Source organism: Syngnathus acus, chromosome 13, assembly GCF_901709675.1.
Source record: "Syngnathus acus chromosome 13, fSynAcu1.2, whole genome shotgun sequence".
Classification (NCBI taxonomy): Eukaryota; Metazoa; Chordata; class Actinopteri; order Syngnathiformes; family Syngnathidae; genus Syngnathus; species Syngnathus acus.
This window is the reverse complement of record NC_051098.1, coordinates 7,116,816-7,139,927: the sequence shown is the minus strand read 5'-3', so window position 1 is coordinate 7,139,927 and position 23,112 is coordinate 7,116,816. Positions and strand designations below refer to the sequence as shown.

The window sequence follows — 23,112 nt, the reverse complement described above, 5'->3', positions numbered from 1 at the left end:
AATATATTTATATAAATACCTTTTTTTTTTTTTTTTTTTTTTTACATCATGGGTAGAGCAAATTATGGCTACTATAGGAGCACTATATTTTTGGCCATGTTTGTTGGCTACACACTTTACTACTTCAACAGAAAAACATTATCTTTTGTGATGCCTTCGCTGATGCAGGAAATTGAACTGGACAAGGATGATCTGGGTATGCTTGATCATGTCACATTTGATTTATTCCTTTTATTTTGAACTACAACTACATCATGTTATGTTCATGTTTTGCAACTTTGTGTTGTTTGTGTATTCCGCTCGCTCAGGCATGATAACCAGCAGTCAGTCTTTGGCCTACGCTATCAGTAAGTTCATCAGTGGAGTCCTTTCAGACCAGATCAGTGCCCGCTGGCTTTTCTCCATTGGATTGTTTTTGGTGGGAGGCATCAATGTGGTCTTTTCCTGGTCATCCACTGTGGCCGTGTTCTCTGCCCTATGGTTCCTCAACGGCTTGGGCCAGGGCTTCGGCTGGCCTCCCTGTGGCAGGGTGCTGCGCAAGGTAGCATAGCAATACATTATTGGCACATCATAGAATTTGCTTTTATATTTCCATCTTTTGCATTGACCATTTGCAACATATCCTGGCGGTACGCATGGACGATTTAATGAGGTCCAAGAGTAAAAGAGCTCTTAAAGATAATACTCAATTATATGAAGTATTGACGAGGTTGTGTGTACATTTTGATTGCATTATTTAGTTTACAAGGAAGAGCAAAATGATCAGAAACCGCTCTGATGTGTACAGCACTATGGAGCATTTCTAAATGCAACTACAATATAAAAGTTTTCCTTTTTGTGTATGCATTTTGACCATTTAAATCTCAACACCCCCAGTTAAATTGGTGAATTAAAATTATTCCTCCAACAACATTATTCTAAAAGCTGCTTTGTCTGCATCTTTTCGATTGCCTCTAATTAGATTGGGACCTATAATCTCTGAATCATTAAATGAAATTGATGTTTGTGCATTTTTTTCCAATTTGTTATACTAGGTAATTGTGGTCAATCTAAACCCTGAAAAGTAACTATTTCCCTAGCAACTGCAGTAAGTGGAAGAAGGAATACAAAGAAAACCATATTCTCAAAGTAGAAACAGGACAGGACAGCCAACAGCAGCATGGGAAGAAAGGCAGAAAAATGACTTCAATTGAGTCCATCACAGGAATGACATTGACAGCATTTCATCTTTCCTCTTAGTGGTTCGAGCCCTCTCACTTCGGAACATGGTGGGCAATCCTGTCATGCAGCATGAATCTGGCCGGCAGCTTGGGCCCGATTATCGCCTCAGTTCTGGCCCAGAGTTACAGCTGGAGGACCATCCTGTGCATGTCCGGAATGATCGGTGTCGTACTCTCCTTTGTTTGCCTGTTGGTAATCAAAAATGAACCCAAGGACGTGGGGTTACCTAATCTTGGAGTGGCAGACAAGAAGAGCAAAGGGGGTGAGTTTACTGACTCGTTAACACTTCCATTACACGACTTCGAATGACCGGGAGTTAGTACACACAAAAGAAGACACAAAATGTTTGTTTTTAAAAAAAAAAAAAAAAAAAGAGATACCTACTCCCTTGTGAAACCTTGTTTTCATGTCTATGCATTGAGTGACATTTTGACGGTGGTCGAAACGGCAGCATTTTGGGCAACTTTCCAGGAAGTATTGGTTGAACTCAGCTGTAGAGCCCTTGATTTATTCATGTCTTTTTTCGCACTGCATGTGCCTCTTGTGACTAAAGGTTGACTCTTCTGCAGACTTTGTACCCTGCATATCCCTCAGGTCTTCACATTCCCCTCATATGAGGGGGATTAGATTCGTCTTCTTGATTCATTTTCTATACCACTTGTCCCCACAGTCGCGGGTGTGCTGGAACTTATCCCAGCAGTCATCGGGCAGTAGGCGGGGGACACCCTAAACTGGTTGCCATCCAATTGCAGGGCACACAGAAAGAAAAAAACATCCGCTCTCGCACTCATTCCTAGGGGCAATTTGGAGTGCTCAATCGGCCTACCAAGCATGTTTTTGGGATGTGGGAGGAAACTGGAGTGCCCGGAGAAAACCCACGCAGGCGGGGAGAACATGCAAACTCCACACAGGGAGGGCCGGAGGTGGAATTGAACCCGTAACTTCCTAACTTTGAGACAGACATGTCATCCAGTGCGACACCGTGCCGGCACTAATTTGATTCAATGTATATTATTATACCTTGCTTGCATTCATTTCCGTCTAATCCACCCTTTGTCTCCTTCAGAGTCTTCTAGCAATGAGAGCACCCTGTCTGAGTTCTTGCTCTCACCTTACCTGTGGCTCGTTTCCGTGTCCTATCTGGTGGTTTTTGGGGTGAAGACAGCCTGCACCGACTGGGGACAGCTGTTTCTCATTCAGGACAAAGGACAGTCTACGCTAATGGGTATGCGATATTGATGATAAGTGACATTCTACGTTATATAGGGACACTAGCATTGAAGACCAAATGGATGGGTTATATAAGTACGGCATGTTCACCGTCCATGTGTTGTTTGTGTTGATTCCCTGCTTTCTTCTTCATAGGTAGCTCATACATGAGTGCGCTGGAGTTGGGAGGCCTTATAGGCAGCCTGGCAGCAGGTTATTTCTCTGACAAAGCTGTGGCCAAAGTGAGTTAGCAAGCCACACAGCCCAAACAGTTTTGAATTTCTGTCCCATTATTTGTTTGATTTTGTACACAAATATCTAATGATTCTTTTCTAATTGGTTGCCTAAATCCTTCAGTCCTCCTCCTGTAGCAGTTTACATAACTGCACCAAATGTACGAAATGTATTCAGTTTGCCATTTAAAGTGATGCAAATATTTGATTGTTTTGCATCAGATTAAAATTGACCCATATTTTCATTTTCTATAATTTGGCACCAGCTCAGGTGTAACCCTAAAGAGTGCTATGGAATGTGAATTTGATGGTTCATAACAGTAGTATGTTGCTTTTGCAATCCACATCACTGAGATATTGCAAACATTGCTGCTGGTTAGAGGTGTTAGTCTTCTATATGAGTGTAGGCACAGGCACAATTTTTTTTTTTTTTTTCCTCAAACCTGTCACATTTACCGTAAACTCACCTTCTGGACCAAATCTCCCTTCTCCTTACAGCAAGGCATAAAAATGTACGGCAATCCTCGCCATTATGTCCTGATCCTTATGATGGCAGGCATGTTCGTGTCCATGTACCTGTTTAGAGTCACAGTCACTCCAGACAGCCCGAAGGTAATTGACGACACATCAGATATTGTGTGAGATCATGAGCGTAATTGGCTGGAATTCATGTCTCTTTGCATTTGAAGGTGTGGATACTCTTTTTGGGTGCTGGTTTTGGTTTCTCCTCCTATGGGCCAATAGCCTTGTTTGGTGTGATTGCCAATGAGAGCGCTCCGTCCAACTACTGTGGGACATCACATGCTATTGTGGCCCTCATGGCTAACAGTAAGTTTAGCACTATTGTATTTACATACTGTTAGGCTGTCATTCTTTTTATATAATGATCCTTATTCATTGCAGTCAATACAGATACTGTATAACTAAATCGGACACAGCAGGTTTGCACAAATACAAACGTAATTTTCACAAAACTTAGAAGTGGAATGGTTCATGAAGGAGCACCCTATTTTAGATCAACAATTTTATACCAATCTGTTATGGTTTTTATTTGGCTAAATTGTATCTATATATTTTTTCTACTTTATAATTACAGTCAACATAGTACCATTCGAACCATTCAACACTTTGAATTAGATTGGCACCGCCTGACTGTTCTTTATCGTCTATTAACCAGAAGTCGCCTGCTAGCTAACAAACAAACCCATTTACGCTTAACATTTTTATTCATTATTCAGCATCTGTTCTCCTTTGTGGCTTTAGTTATATTTGATTTTATGACTGCTAGAACAACTTATCCAAATGTGCACAAAGCATCGTACATGCTGAATTTGTTAACTCTCCACAACTAAACTTGAACGTTTCAGTTTGAAATGCTTTTGATAAGAAACAACCGGTAAGCAACGATTATTTCTTCCTTAGTCGGTGGCTTCCTCTCTGGGCTTCCATTCAGCACCATTGCCAAACATCATGGCTGGGAAACGGCCTTCTGGGTTGCAGAGATTTTCTGCGGCATCACAGCTGTCTGCTTCTTCCTGCTGCGTAACATCCGCTCTAAGATGGGTCACGTATCTAAGAAATCAGACTAAGACATGCTAATTTCCCTCAAAAAGATAAATATGAAGCCTTTGTTGTATTACCCTGTTTTTTAAACACATTTTTATACTCCTCGTGTTATTTTCAGCATGAAAAATGAAGCTGGGGATGAAGCTGGGACATGCTTTTATCCAAAAACTGCTACACTCTCAATTTAACTATACATTTATCTGAACTTCAACTTTGGAGTTCCTACCAGAGAGGAGTCGACTCAAGCAGCTAATTATTTTAATAACAGAAACTAGTCCTAATATTTTCAACTTTTTATAAAATAAAAAATCAAGACTTGAATAAATAATTGTGGCCTTCAGTGTTATGAGTTACCTTGCAAACAAACCTAACAGTTGAAATATTGAGTTTAATAAAAATTTACCCAAAAAATGTATGTACAGTGTAGTCATTGTATCCTTAATTGGACACATCAAACAACCACAATTTATAAACCAACAAAAAACTAATGTTTGATTATTTTCTGCTTCATGATCCAGCTCCAAAGTTACCAGCCTTCTCTGCAACCTCCAGTGCACCTTTTAAGTTCTGATCAAATAGTTCACACCTGAAAACACAAAATTGAAACACTGTGAACGTATACACTCACAACGCGTACAAACATTTTTCCAGGTTGTATTGCCACAAAAAGGTTAAAGATGGCCAAGTGTACCTGATAGGCATTTCCAGTGAGTAGAATGGATTCTTTAGTGCAAAGTCTGCATAAATCTCATATATTTTTCTCAAAAGAGCATCAATGCCGGCTTGTCGCGGGTCCGCCAGCACTATGAATTTTATTCCTGAGAGGATACAGAAGTTCAGTTTTATACAGAAGGTAATCTGACAGTTTTTTTTAACTGGTAGGATAACAGATTCATGCGCCACCTGTAAGAGTCTGGAAACAATGGAGTTTGAACACGTCCGTTTCCAGCATCTCAATCCCTGAACTTCCAACTTCTGGAGACAGCTGTGATCCGATAGCAAACAACCTGGCAAAAACGTTAACGTGTGAGTCAATAATGAATGTTGCCAATCATAATGAATGAGCGTGACTTACGAATGGAACATAGAGGCCAGCATAAGTTTCTCATTGGAGCTGAGTCGAGCCCTTCCGAATCGAATTGACACCGGATAGTTGGACGGATCTTTTAAGTATTCCAGAATGTCCTTCCCATCTGCTGTACTCTTTCCCATCACATCAATCCCATTAATGGAGAGCACTGCATGGCCCACTGGGAGCGGAAAGAAATTGAATTAGACCAAATGGACAGACGACAAATCAACAATGTTTTGTTTCTGGGTGTAATAGCAAAAGTTTGAGCTTTGCCATATTTATGAGTAACATAATGCACTGTACTTTACGCCATTGTTCAGTGAAATATAACAGTGGCATATCGCTGATTCCGTAATTTAGATTCAAATTCAAACCCACGTTTACTAAAATACATTGGACTGTATGGGCTAACTGAATGCTAATGGCATTACCTTTGATTCCGTCCCTTTGCCCAAACGACACGACCACTTTCTCGTCGTGATGCTTAAGCACCAAATCTAAAGGGTAACTAAACGTCTTTTCGGCCTCCGCTCTTGGCACATAGTTGTCATATTGATAAATTAAACCTCCAGCCTTGTTGACTACATACACACTGAAGATCACCATTTTTGCGGCGTCTGACAGCAGTGGTCACGTGACGGTAAAACGTCATGGTGGCTATTTTTTAACTTGTTTAATTTATTTTACATTTTATTTTTCACCATGTTTTATTTTTAGTATGATGATTATTAGAAAACGTGGTTCTTGTGCTGATAATTATTGGCCTTCAGTATTGGGAAAACCGGGGTCACAAAAATAACTCAAATTCCCATAATCCCCTCCTCCACTTCCGCATATACGGGTTGCCAAAGTGCGTTTCGCACGGGCCTACTTCCTTTCGCTCCGACATCTTGACGAGGAAACATGGTGAGGATGGCTAGCAAGCACTTTTACGAGTTAACGTGAACAAAATCACACGCGTCTATGCCTTCCGCTGACAAATGAACAGTCGGAATATACTGCGAAAACCGTGTTATTAATGCCTTATTAGTCAAACGAAAGCAAACGTTCTAACAAAGTCAGCACACGCTACTTAGCTTACATGCTAACACTGCCACGCTTTCGTAGTGCTCGTGAGCGAGGTAGCCTAGCAATGCAATTGCCCCAATGATGGATCCTGTACTCGTAATTGTCATGACCATAAATTGATCTATTAGTTGATGAAAATGTAAACTTTCGCTTACTCTATGTTTTGAGTGTTTTGATGCTCCAGGGGATACCAACTAGGCCTTGCCATACCGGTGATGTGCTAAATTCTGCGTTCGCCTCAATCAGCAACTTAATGCCGCATTGTCAATTTCACGCTGTATTTTGAGTGATTTATTAAAACCAAACAAGTTTGTGTTTTGCATAATTAATTACTTGACATTATCGCATACAGCAAACCTGACAAATGTTGACGTGATGGGTTTAACTGACCTTCCTCCCTTTTCAGCCTCCCAAGACTGACAAGAAAAAGGACACTGGAAAGTCCAAGAAGGACAAGGACCCAGTTAACAAGTCTGGAGGCAAAGCCAAGAAAAAGGTATTGACTCATTGTGAAGTTATGTTTTATTGTTTATCCTGCTAAGACTTAATATGTTTGGTGTGTTTGAGCAGAAGTGGTCCAAAGGAAAAGTGAGGGACAAGCTGAACAACCTGATCCTCTTCGACAAGGCCACCTACGAAAAGCTGTACAAAGAAGTTCCCAACTACAAGCTTATCACACCTGCCGTTGTGTCTGAGAGGCTGAAGATCCGTGGCTCCTTGGCCAGGAACGCCCTGCAGGAACTGCTTGCTAAAGGTGAACTTACCACGTGATTATTATTATTTGTTTATTTTAATTTCAGCTGAAAAATTGAAAGGCCAAATGAGCAGCAATGAACATCTAAAACAGTAGTAACTCAAAATGTGACCATCTATTAAGATGTGCTAGTCAGCCTACAATTTAAAATTTTACAAGGACAATTCCCATTCATAACTTATTATTTTCTACAAATTGCATCATTGTTGAAACTGGTATTTCTCAAATGTAACTAAAACTTGTTTAAAAGTGTAAGCTTTTTTTTTTTATCATAGGCATACAAGTAAAGACTGAAATGAGGTTTAGTGATGGGAACTGATGTCACAGATGGCATTTTTACAAAATTTGTGTGGCGTGAAATTTAACTTAACCTAAGTTGTGGAGGAACTCGAAATTTAGGAACTTTCAACTTGGACTGTTCCACAGTAGGACGTCTTTAGAATGTGTATGCTTGTTAAACCATGGGGGATCTAGCGCTTCCAAGTTTTTTTTGTTTACAAATTGAATGTGCACCGCCCTCAGTGCTGAAAACAGTGTAGGTACGATTAGATTGTTACATTCCGTTTTTATCGTAGTCATTAAAACTAAAAATTGGATTCAAGGTAATGATCACTGTCTCGTTTTCCACAAAATTGTAGCGAAATGTCACATTTTTACAAGAGCACTTTATTGGCTGTGTCCTACTACTTAAACTTTGCCGGAGTCCTTTTGCACTCCCATTTGCTCAGGATACATTTGTAGGTGACAGTTGAAATCAATGCTCACATGCTCTACATACTCGAAACATCTAAATGAAGCTAAAGAGTTTAAATGCGTGTGTGCGCTGTGTTTTTACAGGCATGATCAAGCTCGTGTCTAAACACAGAGCCCAGCTCATCTACACGCGTAACACCAAGGGCGGAGATGAGGAGGCAGCTGCTGAGAAAGCATAATCAGGTAACATCTATAAAGAGGATGCCCAAATGTTTTCCTTCGAGAGCTTCCTCTCACCTGTCATTGTTCTCTTTTTCAGGTTCTCTCGTTTCCTTTGTAATGGAAGTTAAATAAAATGTAAAGACAAAGCTTTGACTCTTTTATTTGTATGGATGGAAAATCACGCTCAATACTGCAAACAAGAACATTTCATGGCTGTTAGAATTCTCTCGTGGTCATGCGCCAAGGAAGCATTCTGATCTTCCCACTCAGACCATCTCCACTCGCTAAATGTTTCTTACTTTGTAATGCTATCCTACTATGGCACACAGGGGACATCCAGTGGTCTTGTTTTAGTTCATGTTGGATCATTCTAACTGGGTGCCTCTTTGGAGTTCGATTCTCTGCTGTTATCTTTTTAAAGCCACAGGCAGTGAAACACTAAGATATTGATAAGCTGTATCACCAAATGAGAAAAAAAGGTCTTCATTATATACAAGCACAAAGCCTTTGTTGATGTCTCAGTTATTATCAATATTTTATCTATTATTTTTATTTATATTTTTAAAATAATTTATTTTAATTATATTTTATTTTTATATTAAGTAAATCTCCATTTGATAAACATGAGCTTGCAGGTGAGGAGTTGCCATCGCAACAGTTAAAACGCTGTTCTCGTTAGAAATTCCAGAGTAGACTCATGATGGTTTTTAAGGTCAAATAATGATGGCTTTAATAGCATGGTACTAATTTTGATAATAAAGATTAACAAATTGCAAGACAAGATAAAGAACATGTTTTGTTACAAAAAAGTAGTATTTTTATACACAACTACTGTTTAAAATACTTGCGAAGCATCTTATTGAGAAAGCCATGATGAACATAAGTGTATGAATGAAAACGGATATAAAGATTAAATATGGCCACAAAAGTTCATGTCTGAGTGCTAATCTCACATACCACATACGTACAGTCAGACCTCAATAACAATTAGGATGCATGCCTGTCCAACTGTTATTTTGCAAGGAAATAGCAAGTCTGAGATTTTAAGGAGAGGAACATTTGCCAAAAATTTAATTTGTGGCCAGCTACTACACTAATAATTAAGAAAATTGGGGATGGGGAAAATATCTGATTTCTCTAATTCTATTGTTGTTAATGCGCCCCCGCCTTACACGACAGCAAGATCTCAATAAACCAAGATGCCAACTGCTTTCTCTCGAGTCAGCCACTCAAGTTGGGGGGGAAAAATACGATTCCCAAGAAAAGTAAATACCAGCACTCAAGTGAAGAAGTTTACATATTCAGATGGTCCCCGGAAATCACAATGTCCCACCATTGCTGATCTATTTAGAATTTTACATTAGAACATTATTTGATTTATTTAATTTAAAACAGGCTCACCCACCTGTTGCCCACAAACAGCATGTTGGTGACTCCAGCTGCAGATTTGACAAGATGATGCCAAAGCACTACTTTTCCATTAGACTTGACTAAATGAACAGTCTAATGACATTTTTAACATTTTATTATGTGCAAACCGATCTGTGACAGAAAAAACGATTGGGGGACTCATGACAACAGTGAAAAAAATGTGTAACATATGTGGACTGACCACATCCCTCCCTTCCTCATTCCATCTCTCTCGCTCTCTCTCTCGCGCGCTCTCTCTCCCTCTCTCTCTCTCTCGCGCTCTCTCTCGCTCTCTCTCTCGCTCTCTCATATACGTATTCCAGTGCAAAGCACAGTGAGATGAAGAGTTGCTCCGCGGGGCAGCGGGAGCGCCGTCTGGTGTCAGGCGCGGCGCATAAGTGGATTTATGGACCGCAGTTGTTGAGCGGCTGTCAGACGTGTGTGACGAGCTCCACCGCTGCTCTACTGACGAGCTTCATTTAAACACCGGAACCTCGCAAACCTCGCCACAAACGCGGTGAGTACTCTTGTTGTTTTCCCTTTCCAAACTCATGCGTGTCACTAAAGTCTCTCGTGTGACATTTGACCTCTTTTTTTGACACCTCCACGCCTCACGCTGACCTCTGATGGCACCGTTAACAGTGTTACCATACAAGGGCAGCAATACTAAAATAACTTGAACAAACACAATGTCAGTGTGAGTTATATTTTCACTTGATTATTTAATGTGCCCATGAGCCAAACCACTCAAGTGTGTGTGTGTATGTGTTCTGTGGTGCCTTTTCTAAAATATACTTACAATACAGCACAGAGTCCTCTATTTATAGAAGGTAAGCCAGCAGTGAAAGACGGGAAGTCCACTTCATGAGCGGATAGTTTTTACCAAATACTTTCAGGACTTTTTCATTCATTATTGGTTCCAGTTAAAGAATACAGTCATAACGTTGGGTACAGGCTTTGCAGCACTTCACATTATGTGGTAAATTTACTATTGCAATTTTACAAAAGACTACAAAAAAAAAATAAGTATTGTTACAAGAATAAAGTAATAGACCTCAAATAATTTCAATAAAATACAGTTACGGAGTTGGCCCAAATGTTAATTGATCAAAAAGGAGGTTTTACTCCTAGTAAAAAGTAAGACACTGAAACACAATGTACAGTTTGAATACCAACAATGTGCTTAAATGAAGAAAAATAAAACACTTTTCTGATGTAACTATTCCAATTAAAATGAGGAAAAAAATGCACATATGTAAGAAAAAAAAAATATATAAAATGTACCTGAATTAATATTGATAACAACCAACTGGAAAAGGCTAACTACACTTAAATTGTCCTTAAAAGTTAAATACAACTGAACTGTACTAAAAAATATAGAGTAATCAAGTTATTCTTTTGCGTACCGATAGAGGGATCCCACGTACTAATGATGCCACACTTTCCTAATCAATCTGACCACCCTTCCTTTGGCGGCAGGCTCCAAATTAAAAGCGCGGACTCGAGGAAAATATTTTCCTTGAAATTGTCACGGCTAGTGATGTGCATTTCAGTTCTTTTAAGTGAACGGACTCTTTAGAATCAGTTCACTCAAAAGATTCGTTCAAACGAATCGTTCAACGAATCGCCCCCCCCCCCCCCCACACACACACTGATCCGTTTTTTTGTTGGCTCGTGAGTGAACGAGTCGTTCAATAGAACGAATTTCTTTTCAATGAACGAGAGTGAACGAATCACTTCCTAAAGTGATTGGTTCTTTTTTTCAGTTCATATGACTTCAACCAATAGGTGTCGGTAATGCGCATTGAAGCTGGTGCCACCTCGCCGTAAAACAAAACGAAGAAGAAAATGACGTAACTTCCTATTAACGAACGAGTCATGAATTGCATTTCCCGTTCGCCTACTGAACGGATCTGTGAGCGAACGAGTCAGTGAGTGAGTGAGCGATTTGCATTTCCAGTTCATCGCGAGAACGGATCAGTGAGGGAACTTCCCGTTCACGAACGAGTCGTGAATTGCATTTCCCGTTAACCAACTGAACGGATCTGAGGGAACGAATCCTGACTTTCCCGTTCGCGAACGAGTTAATGGGTGAACTGCCTTCCCGTGCATCAACGGATCAGTCAGTGAACGTGTTGCGTCTCCTGGCGTGGCCATATATATATATGGCGTGGATATATTATTATTACTATTATTTTTATTTATTTATTTATTTATTTATTTATTTATTTATTTATTTATTATTTATATTTTTTTAAAAGAAACATTTATGTTAAAACTTGTCTGGTGTTTTATTCCTTGTTTTTATATTCGCCAATTAAAACATAAAAATCAGACATTTGGTTAACTGCTTTATATGACAATATGTGTTTTACGTAAAAAAATGAATGAATAAATAAATAAGAAAGTGTAGCTAACGATTCGGTGAACGATTCTTTTGAACAAATCTTTTGAGTGAACCCATTTCTAAAGATTCAGTTCACTTGAGAACTGGAATGCACATCACTAGTACAAAACAGTGCAGACGGCCGACGGCTGCCAGGTCGATATAGCCGACTGGTTAGTAACATGGGCTCTTGCTTGTTAAGACCTTGGTTCAATCCCATGTGTAAGTATATACCTGACTGTGCTTTTAGATCTTTTGAGTGAACCGATTCTAAAGATTCAGTTCACTTTTAAAGACCGGAATGCACATCACTAGTACAAAAGAGTGCAGACGGCCAAGAGTTGACAGGTCGAACTAGCCGGCTGGTTAGTGACACGGACTCTTGCTCGGTAAGAACTTGGTTCGTTCCCAGGTGTGAGCATACAGTTAAATTAGCTTTTAGATCTTTTGAGTGAATCGATTCTAAAGATTCAGTTCATTGTAAGACTGGAATGCACATCACTAGTACAAAACAGTGCAGACGGCCAAGGGTTACCAAGTCGAAATATCCGACTGGTTAGTGACATGGGCTCTTGCTCGATAAGAACTTGGTTCGATCCCAGGTGTCAGCATATACTTAAATGTGCATTGAGATCTTTTTCAACCTTTTATTCAAACACAAACACATTCGGTATAATAACTAAATCAACTACAATCCAACAAATACAAAATTCAAACATCAATGTGGCCATAACGTGTGTCGGCTGCCATAGCAGTAACGCTGTCTGTCACTCACTCGTGAATCTTCGCGAACGAACCTGAAAATGGCGGTGTACCTAATGGAGTGTCCGAATGACGTCACAGATCAAACAGCCAATCAGAAAGTGGGGGTGAGGGCGAGTGTGGCACTTTGCACTTAAACCAGGGGTGTCGACCTCCAGTCCTCGAGGGGCCGCGTTCCAATATTTTTTCCAGGTTACCCTCGTTAAACACACCTGCGTGAAAAGATTTTGGTCATTTTGACGTTCTGCAGGAGCTAAAACTTTTCACGCAGGTGCACTTAACGAGGGAATCACACGGACACTCCATTAGGTACACCGCCATTTTCAAGTGTACCTAATAACAGGCCACTTTATTAGGGAAATATCATGGTCATAGGTCACAGGTGTCAAGCTCTAGTCCTCGAGGCCGCGTTCCAATATGTTTTCCAAGTTACCCTCGTTAAACACACCTGCGTGAAAAGATTTTGGTCATTTTGACGTTCTGCAGGAGCTAAAACTTTTCACGCAGGTGCACTTAACGAGGGAATCACACGGACACTCCATTAGGTACACCGCCATTTTTAAGTGTACCTAATAACAGGCCACTTTATTAGGGAAATATCATGGTCATAGGTCACAGGTGTCAAGCTCTAGTCCTCGAGGCCGCGTTCCAATATGTTTTCCAAGTTACCCTCGTTAAACACACCTGCGTGAAAAGATTTTGGTCATTTTGACGTTCTGCAGGAGCTAAAACTTTTCACGCAGGTGCACTTAACGAGGGAATCTTGGAAAACATGTTGGAATGCGGCCCCAAGGACTAGAGCTTGACACCTGTGACCTTTGACCATGATATTTCCCTAATAAAGTGGCCTGTTATTAGGTACACTTGAAAATGGCGGTGTACCTAATGGAGTGTCCGTGTGATTCCCTCGTTAAGTGCACCTGCGTGAAAAGTTTTAGCTCCTGCAGAACGTGAAATGACCAAAATCTTTTCACGCAGGTGTGTTTAACGAGGGTAACCTGGAAAACATATTGGAACGCGGCCCCTCGAGTGCTGGAGGTCGACACCCCTGGTTTAAGTGAAAAGTGCCACACCCGCCCTCACCCCCACTTTCTGATTGGCTGGTTGATCTGTGACGTCATTCGGACACTCCATTAGGTACACCGCTATTTTCAAGTTTGTTCGTGAAGATTCACGAGTGAGTGACAGACACCGTTGCTGGTATGGCAGCCGACACACGTTATGTCGACATTGTTTTAATTTTGTATTTGTTGGATTGTAGTTGATTTTGTTATTATACCGAATGTTTGTGTTTGAATAAAAGGTTGAAAAAGACCTCAAAGCACATTTTGGTAAATGCTCACTCCTGGGATCAAACCAACTTCTTGTCGAGCAAGAGCCCGCGTCACTAACCAGTCGGATACTGCGACTTGATAGCCCTTGGACGTCCGCATTGTTTTGTACTAGTGATGTGCATTCCAGTCCTTTGAAATGAACTGAATCTTTAGAATCGGTTCACTCAAAAGATCTAAAAGCACAGTCAGGTAAATGTTTACACCTGGGATCGAACCAAGCTCTTTCGGAGTAAGAGACCGTACCACTAACCAGTCAGCTATTTTGACCTGTCAACCGCCGGGCGTCGGCACTCTTTTGTACTAGTGATGTGCATTCCAGTTCCTAAGTGAACTGAATCTTTAGAATAGGTTCACTCAAAAGATTTGTTCAACAGAATCGTTCACCAAATCGTTCGGTACACTTTCTTGTTTATTTATTTATTTATTTATTTATTTATACCTCGTGTAGTGTACCTATTGAAGTGTCCATCAGGTGTAACTAATCACAGGCCACTCCACTAGGGAAAAACCTTAAGTGAAAGTGAAAAGTGCCACACCCGCCCTCACCCCCACCTCGTGATTGGCTGGTTGATCCGTGACGTTATTCCGACACTCTATTAGGTACACCGCCATTTTCAGGTGTACCTAATCACAGACCACTTCATTAGGGAAAAATCAATGTTAAATGTTTATTTAAAAAAATAAAAATAAATAAATAATAATAATATATCCACGCCATATATATATATATATGGCCACGCCAGGAGACGCAACACGTTCACTGACTGATCCGTTGATGCACGGGAAGGTAGTTCACCCATTAACTCGTTCGCGAAGGGGAAAGTCAGGATTCGTTCCCTCACTGATCCGTTCTCGCGATGAACTGGAAATGCAAATCGCTCACTCACTCACTGACTCGTTCGCTCACAGATCCGTTCAGTAGGCGAACGGGAAATGCAATTCACGACTCGTTCGTTAATAGGAAGTTACGTCATTTTCTTCTTCGTTTTGTTTTACGGCGAGGTGGCACCAGCTTCAATGTGCATTACCGACACCTACTGGTCGAAGTAATATGAACTGAAAAAAGAACCAATCACTTTAGGAAGTGATTCGTTCACTCTCGTTCACCGAAAAACAAATCGTTCTTTTGAACGAATTGTTCACTTACGAGCCAACACTAGTCACAGCATTCAAGTGTTTTTGTTTGGTTGCTAAGGAAAAGTTCCGAGCGTGTGCGAGGAAGAAACTGGACTGAGTCTTCCTTCATTAAGATCATAATGAACGACTCCATTAGGACTGATGGACGCGTTTACGTGGACCTGATTGTCGCGTCATTAACTTGGAGCACAATTACGTCTCTACTTTGTTTTCCACTTTGGATGTGCTAATGAAGAAGCAGCACTCAACATAGAAGGCAACATTGGCCACAACATTAGGCCCCGGCAAATGGGCTCCAAAGACATGCGTTTGAATTATTTGTCAACTCCCAACAGAACGAGAGCTTTTCTTATTGAAAGAAACAGTTTCTGGTAGCATTCCTTTTCTCTGCTTTCATTGTCGTAATGGTTTCTTAAAAGTTGGCCTGTACCAATACCGACTGTACCAATAATCTCATCTATTTACATTACTGTAGATAATAAGTCTATTTTTTCTCCATGTAAGATATATTCCCGTCTTTTCACATCTTTATTTTAAAACTCTTTTCCCCCCTCATAAAATGACACCTTTATTATCATAACTTTGCAACTTTTTTTTGTGCAATTTTAACTTTTATACCCCCAGTCAATTAATCAGTCAATCAATCATACAACTTGTGCATATGTATAAATAATATTATTTTATTACTATTTTATTTCATTTTCATGCTATTGTGACTTTATTCTCATAATAGTTCTTCTTCCTGGCTGATTATGATGCTTGTCATTTTTGCTTTGTTTTGTGGTTGATTTATCTTCAGTTTATGGCTTCTGTCTCTACTGTACAGTCTCCTTGTGCTTCCCAATGCAGATTAATGGTAAAAAAAAAACACAACATCATTGGTGCAGTCCTTGGCTCCAATGGGTTTGAGTCGAAGGCAAATGTGTCCCCGAGGCCGCTTGTTGTCACAGTGTGCAATGCTGACAGTGTGCTGACTGGAGGCCAGGCTGTGTTGATGCATCTGGACCTCCATCTGCCTTCGCATCAGCTTGTTGTGTGTGCTTTGCTTGATATGGCACTCAGGAGCCCGCCTCTGCTCTCTAATAAAGTGCATTTTACTTTGCTTTTTAGTGTGAAACTGCTGGAAAAGCTGTCAAGCTTTCCATTGGCACTATGAGTCAGATATGCACTGGGTGTGTCTGAGCACATAATGCGATTCAGAATGCTCAGATTTCTTTCGTTTCCTTTTCCCTTTGAAAATGTGGGTTTACTGATTTACCACTGTTCAATTCGATATGTAGAGCTAGCACATATGCATGCCTCTTTTATGAACAATGTAATGGAATCCACTACATATTAAATATAACCTTTTTTTTGTTTTTATTGTAAAAATGATTGCTTTATGGTCATTTCGCATGATCAGTTTTCTCCCTTCATTTGGATTTTTTCAATAAGATTTTTTTGGTCAAAAATCGTTGTATTATATTGTATTGTATTGTATTGTAATGTATTGTATTGTATTGTATTGTATTATATTATATTATATTATATTATATTATATTATATTATATTATGCCAATAATATGTTTAAACAATTTATATTTCGTATTTTTGGTCATCTTACATCATAATAAGATTTTTTTTGCTTTTTAGCTCTTTTTCAGCTTTTTATGTCTTTGTAAAAATAGCAAATGAGTCACATTTTTCCTCTTGTGTTTCACGTTCAATGTTTGTTCGTATTTCCTTACCCTCTTTGATTTCGAACAGCTTGTCAGTACATACTATGTCATAGTTGGTGATTGTATATCTTGTAAATGTGCTCCATGTACTGCAATGTAGTACAGTACATGAATACAGTACAGTGTTTCTCTTGTGTTATTATCCTGTTCAAGCGAGTATCCTGATGACGTTGTTGTGGTCAGCAGCTTGCAGATGGTGGGTGAGCAGTATGAGAGCAGCACAGAGGGCAGTGGCGCGCCCGTGCCTGAGCACATCTACAAGGTCGGCATCTATGGCTGGCGGAAGCGCTGCCTCTACCTGTTTGTGCTGCTGCTTATTATCATCCTGGTGGTCAACCTGGCCCTCACCATTTGGATCTTCAGGGTCATGTGGTTCAACTCGGTACGTGCCGCTCGCGTTTAAGCCCTTTAAGTCCTAACCATGGTCCCGATGAAATACTTTTGCATTAGGCAGGACTTAGGCACTAAAATAGCGAAATGGTGAGTTTTAAGCTTTATGACTGTGTGAAGTCAACAGGAGCAAATCGCAAATATGTAGAGGAACATTGTACAATGTAAATTAAATCAGTAATAACCTCAGTGTGCTTGCAGTTTGGCACCAATTGATTCATCTATTTCCAGATTTATTTTTCAAAATATGATCTATTTATGAATTTTTAGAGCCAACCTGTTTTTATTTTGCTGCAAGCGCTTAGTGGTGGTACTGTATATTCTTGCTGAGCTGTCAATTATCAAGTGCTGTATTTATGATCTGCCTCCATGTCTTGCGTGACCTCAGGAAGGAATGGGCCTCCTGCAAGTCCACTCGGAAGGCGTGAAGTTGGACGAGGGTGAATCCGAGTTTCTCTTGCCCCTCTACGCAGAGGAGATCCACTCCAGAGAAGTATGTGAACTTTCTCTGCTTTCTTTTCCCTCCCTGCTAATTAAGCCATCCAGCAAGGTTGTCATTATTCCCTCTGTGTTTAACTCCCCCCACCCCCCACACACACCCTGCATGATTGTTGGAAAGTGTGAGTCCTTGCTTTCTGCAAAACTGTCGTTTCCAAGCGCTCCGAGGCAGTTTGGATAGAGCCCAATCTCCTGAAGTCTCCCGCCGCGCGCGTGCTCCTGCAGTGAGCTTCCGATGAACCTCAAGGATGTTTGCGGTGGAAACGTGGTTTACGGCCTGCCTGCGAGCAGCACATGGGAACGCTTTGCTGCAGTTGTTTACATGTTATGGGTTTTCTTGCTCATGGAAGCATTTCTCAAGACATTTGTTATGCATTTGACATTTAGAGTCAGTGAGTGCCCTCACTTTTTAATGCTTATGCATGTTATACATTTCAGGCTCCATCTGGGTCTGACAGCTTTTTAGCACAGAACACAAGTCAAATTTCATTTCCATCCTATTCAAGTTGTGTGCATAACAGTACTTGGCACCTCAGCATGGGCCAAACATGCGATCCATCCATCTGTTTTCTGTAGCGCTTGTCCTTTGACTTTGGGTGTCAGATGGGCTACAACCCTCAATTGGTTGCCAGCCAATCAATAGGCTTATACAGAAAAACAACTCATCACATTCATAAAAATGTTGGGTCTTCCAACAATCTAACTTGAAATTCTGTAATGGTAGGATGCCTGCATATCATTATGGTCATCCACTAAGCAAAGTACACAACAAAAAACAAATACTACATGGTGAGTCGGTATGTATTCAGTTGCCCAATACTACCATAAGAAGTGACACAAAGCAACAATATATAACATGGATTGTATATTGGATCGGCTACATTTTGCTTGTATTAAGGACATTAGGTTCAATGTCATTGCCAAGACAGGTTGGCAATGAGGACACATGTTGTGGTAGTGCTAGCCAATTAAAGAGCTGTACTTACATAGTGACACTATTAAAATGCATTCCAGACAAAAGTTAAATGAAAATTTAACCTGCATAACTATTTGACAAAGAAATAATTCAAAAAGATTACATGCAAAATGTACTTAAAACTTAAATACACCTGAACTGTATTTAACAAATGTACTACGCTAGATTAAAAAAATGTTGAAGCTACTTTAATGTTATGGCCAATTTGAGCATTAAACTCTGTGATTCTTTCATGTACAACTAGGAAGCCAAAGTAACCATCAGTGGTTATTGTATCACACTTTATGGGATTTGTGTTGCACATTTACAGAATATCTATTTTTCCATAATAGTTAGGATGCCTACTTCCTTTCATTCCAGGACTCTCCACTCCTTATACACTCGGATACGGAAAAGGTTTACCTCAATGCCCGCGATGAAAATGGTGATGTCACAGGGAGGATGTCTGTGGGTAAGAAGCTGAGAGAGTGAACACACCCATAATAAACTCAACTCAACTTTTATTCATTCTTACACATTCATAATAAACAATCACTTTTAACAAACAGCACTCATTAGACAATGAGCTGTATTGGTATTGTTTGTCTGACCAAAACACAAAATACTGGGCTCTCGATAACTATTGAATTTATATTTACTTTGGAGTATTTTCATGTATGGACAATAATACCATGGCACAATGATCAAATACTTGTTCTTGTATTTTCTGTATCTGTTCACATACACTAATGAAATGAGTTTGAATTGTCATAAATGCTGCCGCAGGTCCAAAGCAGACTGAAGGAGATACACCCAACATGCTCATCAGCTCCCCTAGCGACAACATGCTGTTCTCTGCAGATGGCAACCAGGCTGTGAATGGACCAGACAAACTGCGTATCACAGGTACAAAAAAAGCATCCCATAAACAAATTGAATTTTACATATATGAATAAATGATGTAATGGAAAATGGCAGACAAATTAAGGCAAATTTGAAGCAATGATGAAACACACATTGTCATGATGTCATTATCATTTCCCCCTCCATTAGTTTGTCTTCTTTTTCCACTGCGTATTGATGCCGCTGTGGGCCTGTGACCTCACACAGGGGTTGTTTGATTAATGTTGAGGGGGTTGTCAGCCGCTAGCTGCATTACGCCTGGGGTCACTTCACTGCACACGGCACAGTAGCCCAGATAAAGCTTGTGCACCCCGAGGAAACACATTTAGCTTCACATCGTGATTCTTTCATTGACTCTGCTGTCGCCCTTCATTTGTCTCCTGCTCAAATCTGCTTGATCGCTTGAGTCAAGCTGAGTGGAGGTCATCTCCACTCCTCTTCTCACATGGCTGCAGGCCTGACAAGGCAACTCACTTTGAATAATACAGTCTTGCAAAATATTGGAACATCTGGCTTCTAATTTACATAAACTAATTTTGAGAATGTGAATTTATGTTCACTCATCAAAAAGAACGTTATGACATCAGTGTGTAGCTCCCTGAGCTCTTTCACTTTTTTCAAGCCGTTTTTTTTTTTTTAACCGTTATTGGCCACCATAGTTCTTGCTCGTCCGTCAAAGCAAAAGAACAGTCAAAACAATAAGAGTTGTTGTGCTTTGTAGCACTGAGCATCATTCCAATTGTTCACAGACACTCACATATACTGCAATTTGGACCGTGGGGTATTGAAGCTACTTGGCACTGTGGGAAAAAAATTATTGATGGACAGCATTAGTGAAAATATTTACTATGAAAACCAAAACATTGGAATTGGAAAATATGGAAATCGGTGCTGTGTTCTGGAATCATCTGTCATGTGTTATTTATTCACTCTCAGGTCCTGAAGGAGCACTGTTCCAACATTCAGTGGAGGTTCCCCTTCTCAAGTCAGAGCTCTTCAAAGACCTGAGGTGAGGGCTTCTGCCATATCGTTGTCATCCTGTCAGTTTACCAGCCAATCCCACCATGACTGATGGACGCTGCTCTTCCAAGATAATGGAATGTTTTTCTGTTCATTCTCAGGTTGGAATCTCCCACTCGTTCACTCACAATGGACGCTCCAAAGGGAGTTCATTTAAAAGCCTTGGCTGGGAACATTGAAGTGGCTTCCAATATGGACGTTATCCTGCAATCCAGCGTGGGACTGGTAAGGAAAACACGCTTTTCTCACTATCATGTCAATTGTCAACATGTACGGTTGGAGGTTGGAAACAGTGGTGTTGGTTTTTTTATACCAGGACCACTGGTCTCTTGTATCTGGGCAGAATTCATATGGCTGTTACAACTGCCCCAATAAAAGAAAAGTCATGTCCCACTAGTATGTAGCAAATTAGGGGACATAGATTACCAATGTGCACCTGAAAAAAAAATCATCATTATTATTTAATACACAAGACAATTTAAAAAAATGGTTACAGATTGTAGCCATGCACTTTCACGGGCCATATAAACTAATATGTCGGGACGGATTTGGGCCCCTGGCCTTGAGTTTGACGTCTTGTTCTACACCACTTCCCTTTAAGCCAAATTCACTAATTACTCTCTTGACTGGAATCATAAATGTTCATTATTGCTGTCCTCCTCTGCTCTCCAGTTGGTGCTGGACGCCGAGACAGTGCGCATGACCAATCTGCCCCAGAGTCAAGGAGGAGTTTCCGGAAATGCAGAGGGTCTTTTTGAAGTGTGCGTGTGTCCCAGTGGAAAGCTCTTCCTGTCCAAGGCTGGCGTCACCTCCACTTGCAGTGATAACCAGGAGTGCTAAGATGTGTATGTTTGTTTTTTTCCTGCAGGCTACAAGCACAAATGTTTCTTTCTTTTTATAACACTTTAATCTTGTGTGGATCACAGTGCTCAGAGTCCGACCAGCAGGGGGCGTTGTGCTTGCAGGAAGACGTCCTACGCACACGCGCGCACACGGGCGCACACTCACGCACACGCACACACACGCGCACACACACACACACACACACACACACACACACACACACACACACACACACACACACACACACACGCAAAGTATCACACAAGTATCATGGCTGGGCAAATGAGGAGCTGCTTTACAGCTTACATCCTATGCAATATAATATCTTGTGGTGCAATACAAAGTGGCACATGTAAAGGCCTTGGAGTGGTGTGAGAAAAGAAACAGGATATAGGCTTGTATCATTAGTTGTGATTGCTTCGATTTTGATGCGATATGCTTTGTGTTTTGGTTTGATAATTAGCATGTTTACGTGATAGTGGAAAAATGAGGAGAAATGATGATGTACTGGCTTCATTAGGCATATCTGCTCAATCTAATAAGGTTTAATATAATAGGTGTACTAAAAGAGTTGTCTTTTAAATGATATATTACATAGCTTTGATTTATATTTCACATTTGCATTGATTTGACATTATTATTTAAAATTTTATTAAAACAAAAAAGGATCAAAACAAGAGCTATAAGCAGCATAGTTGTCTACCACTGAAAAATACAACCGCAGTAATATATATATGTATATATAGAGATAATAAATATATATTAAGCATATATTATATATTAATATATTATAGTAACCTCTCTGGCATGATTATCTTTCTAAAGAATTAATTTTTGATACAGCACGCATTTTGGACCTGATTCGATTTGTAAGTGTACCTAATATTGCCCTTGGCTTTATAAATATAACATCTGTTTCAGATGCTAGGTAACAAATATTTTAAATTGGTTACAGGGTGGATATTTTGATAACATATTTACATCTAGTTGGAATTGTGTTCTTCTACTGTCAAGAAAAAATAAAGTTTATTGTTGGATTTAATTTTGAACAGAAGACAATGAAAAATATACAACAATAAAGTTGTTTGTGTTGTAAGATGTCTTCATTTTTTTCTTTCTGTAATGACAAATTTCGTATGCGTGCACATATTTGTAATACAGAAATATATTATGTATATTACGTGTTTTATTATTTTATTATTATTTGATTGTTAACCAAATGGTTAATAGTTTTATATACTACATGACCAAATGTATGAAATTATTTCCACTTTTATTTTGCTCTCTGTCGCCCTCGAGTGGACATTTATATTAGCAAAAATGTACAGTCCCTTAAACCTACTGCATTTGTCTGTGGCTTTCATTATGAACAATCATACGATTCCACTCAAAATATATTAAACATTATTAGCTCCATAGCTGCCAATAATTATTTATTTCTTAAGGAAAAGCCCTTTGTAGCGCATCAAACCGCATTTGTTAACTTCAGTGCAGCTATTTAAAATTGATGTAAGACGTGATCATGACGCCTCTGATCCACCCACTGGTGAACTCCACACAGGGAGGGCCAGAGGTGGAATCGAACCCGCACCCTCCTAACTGTGAGGCAGACATGCTAACCAGTGTGGCACTGTGCCACTCAAGCCTTACTAAACGGTTATTTTTAGAATAAAATCCTTACTCTACACAGTCGTTTTCAAAAACCAAACTTTACTAAA

The 23,112-nt window shown here is 40.0% G+C and overlaps 4 protein-coding genes across 6 annotated transcripts; 3 read left to right on the top strand and 1 right to left on the bottom strand.

The window, feature by feature from the left end:
- The first annotated feature begins 48 nt into the window (after positions 1-48).
- Positions 49-4,641, top strand: slc37a4a (solute carrier family 37 member 4a). The gene is made up of 8 exons (XM_037267790.1): positions 49-196; positions 309-541; positions 1,240-1,483; positions 2,288-2,446; positions 2,587-2,672; positions 3,162-3,275; positions 3,353-3,491; positions 4,086-4,641. The coding sequence occupies exons 1-8, from the start codon at positions 49-51 to the stop codon at positions 4,250-4,252; spliced, it is 1,290 nt and encodes a 429-aa protein (XP_037123685.1). The 3' UTR covers positions 4,253-4,641.
- trappc4 (trafficking protein particle complex 4) lies at positions 4,598-5,941 on the bottom strand. The gene is made up of 5 exons (XM_037267791.1): positions 5,733-5,941; positions 5,305-5,479; positions 5,133-5,236; positions 4,921-5,047; positions 4,598-4,815 (listed from the first exon to the last, which is right to left on the bottom strand). Exons 1-5 carry the CDS (start codon positions 5,905-5,907, stop codon positions 4,737-4,739), a joined length of 660 nt encoding a protein of 219 aa, XP_037123686.1. The 5' UTR covers positions 5,908-5,941; the 3' UTR covers positions 4,598-4,736.
- A 190-nt stretch (positions 5,942-6,131) lies between these two features.
- rps25 (ribosomal protein S25) lies at positions 6,132-8,184 on the top strand. The gene is made up of 5 exons (XM_037267792.1): positions 6,132-6,207; positions 6,776-6,865; positions 6,940-7,123; positions 7,961-8,059; positions 8,136-8,184. Exons 1-4 carry the CDS (start codon positions 6,205-6,207, stop codon positions 8,053-8,055), a joined length of 372 nt encoding a protein of 123 aa, XP_037123687.1. The 5' UTR covers positions 6,132-6,204; the 3' UTR covers positions 8,056-8,059; positions 8,136-8,184.
- Positions 8,185-9,768: 1,584 nt separating this feature from the next.
- On the top strand, positions 9,769-22,490 carry sgcg (sarcoglycan, gamma). Of its 3 annotated transcripts, XM_037268102.1 has the most exons (9): positions 9,770-9,965; positions 16,972-17,167; positions 17,564-17,668; positions 19,010-19,100; positions 19,415-19,534; positions 20,468-20,540; positions 20,653-20,776; positions 21,224-21,396; positions 21,478-22,490. In XM_037268102.1, exons 2-8 carry the CDS (start codon positions 16,979-16,981, stop codon positions 21,389-21,391), a joined length of 870 nt encoding a protein of 289 aa, XP_037123997.1. In that variant the 5' UTR covers positions 9,770-9,965; positions 16,972-16,978; the 3' UTR covers positions 21,392-21,396; positions 21,478-22,490. The 3 variants fall into 3 exon arrangements, with proteins under 3 accessions (XP_037123998.1, XP_037123997.1, XP_037123996.1); XM_037268103.1 differs by having other exon boundaries at positions 9,769-9,965; positions 16,969-17,167; positions 21,224-22,490; XM_037268101.1 differs by having other exon boundaries at positions 21,224-22,490.
- The last annotated feature ends 622 nt before the right edge of the window (positions 22,491-23,112 follow it).

Excerpts from the sequence above, each read along its gene's own strand:
- trappc4 (XM_037267791.1), bottom strand. The coding sequence starts at position 5,907 with ATGGTGATCTTCAGTGTGTATGTAGTCAACAAGGCTGGAGGTTTAATT. Across the intron at positions 5,480-5,732 it reads GCAAAGGGACGGAATCAAAG|TGGGCCATGCAGTGCTCTCC; the intron begins GTAATGCCATTA and ends TTCCGCTCCCAG. Across the intron at positions 5,237-5,304 it reads CTGGCCTCTATGTTCCATTC|GTTGTTTGCTATCGGATCAC; the intron begins GTAAGTCACGCT and ends CGTTTTTGCCAG.
- slc37a4a (XM_037267790.1), top strand. The coding sequence starts at position 49 with ATGGGTAGAGCAAATTATGGCTACTATAGGAGCACTATATTTTTGGCC. Across the intron at positions 3,276-3,352 it reads TCACTCCAGACAGCCCGAAG|GTGTGGATACTCTTTTTGGG; the intron begins GTAATTGACGAC and ends TTGCATTTGAAG. Across the intron at positions 3,492-4,085 it reads TGTGGCCCTCATGGCTAACA|TCGGTGGCTTCCTCTCTGGG; the intron begins GTAAGTTTAGCA and ends TTTCTTCCTTAG.
- rps25 (XM_037267792.1), top strand. Across the intron at positions 6,866-6,939 it reads GAGGCAAAGCCAAGAAAAAG|AAGTGGTCCAAAGGAAAAGT; the intron begins GTATTGACTCAT and ends GTGTTTGAGCAG. Across the intron at positions 7,124-7,960 it reads GCAGGAACTGCTTGCTAAAG|GCATGATCAAGCTCGTGTCT; the intron begins GTGAACTTACCA and ends GTGTTTTTACAG.
- sgcg (XM_037268103.1), top strand. The coding sequence starts at position 16,979 with ATGGTGGGTGAGCAGTATGAGAGCAGCACAGAGGGCAGTGGCGCGCCC. Across the intron at positions 19,101-19,414 it reads CACAGGGAGGATGTCTGTGG|GTCCAAAGCAGACTGAAGGA; the intron begins GTAAGAAGCTGA and ends ATGCTGCCGCAG. Across the intron at positions 20,541-20,652 it reads GAGCTCTTCAAAGACCTGAG|GTTGGAATCTCCCACTCGTT; the intron begins GTGAGGGCTTCT and ends GTTCATTCTCAG.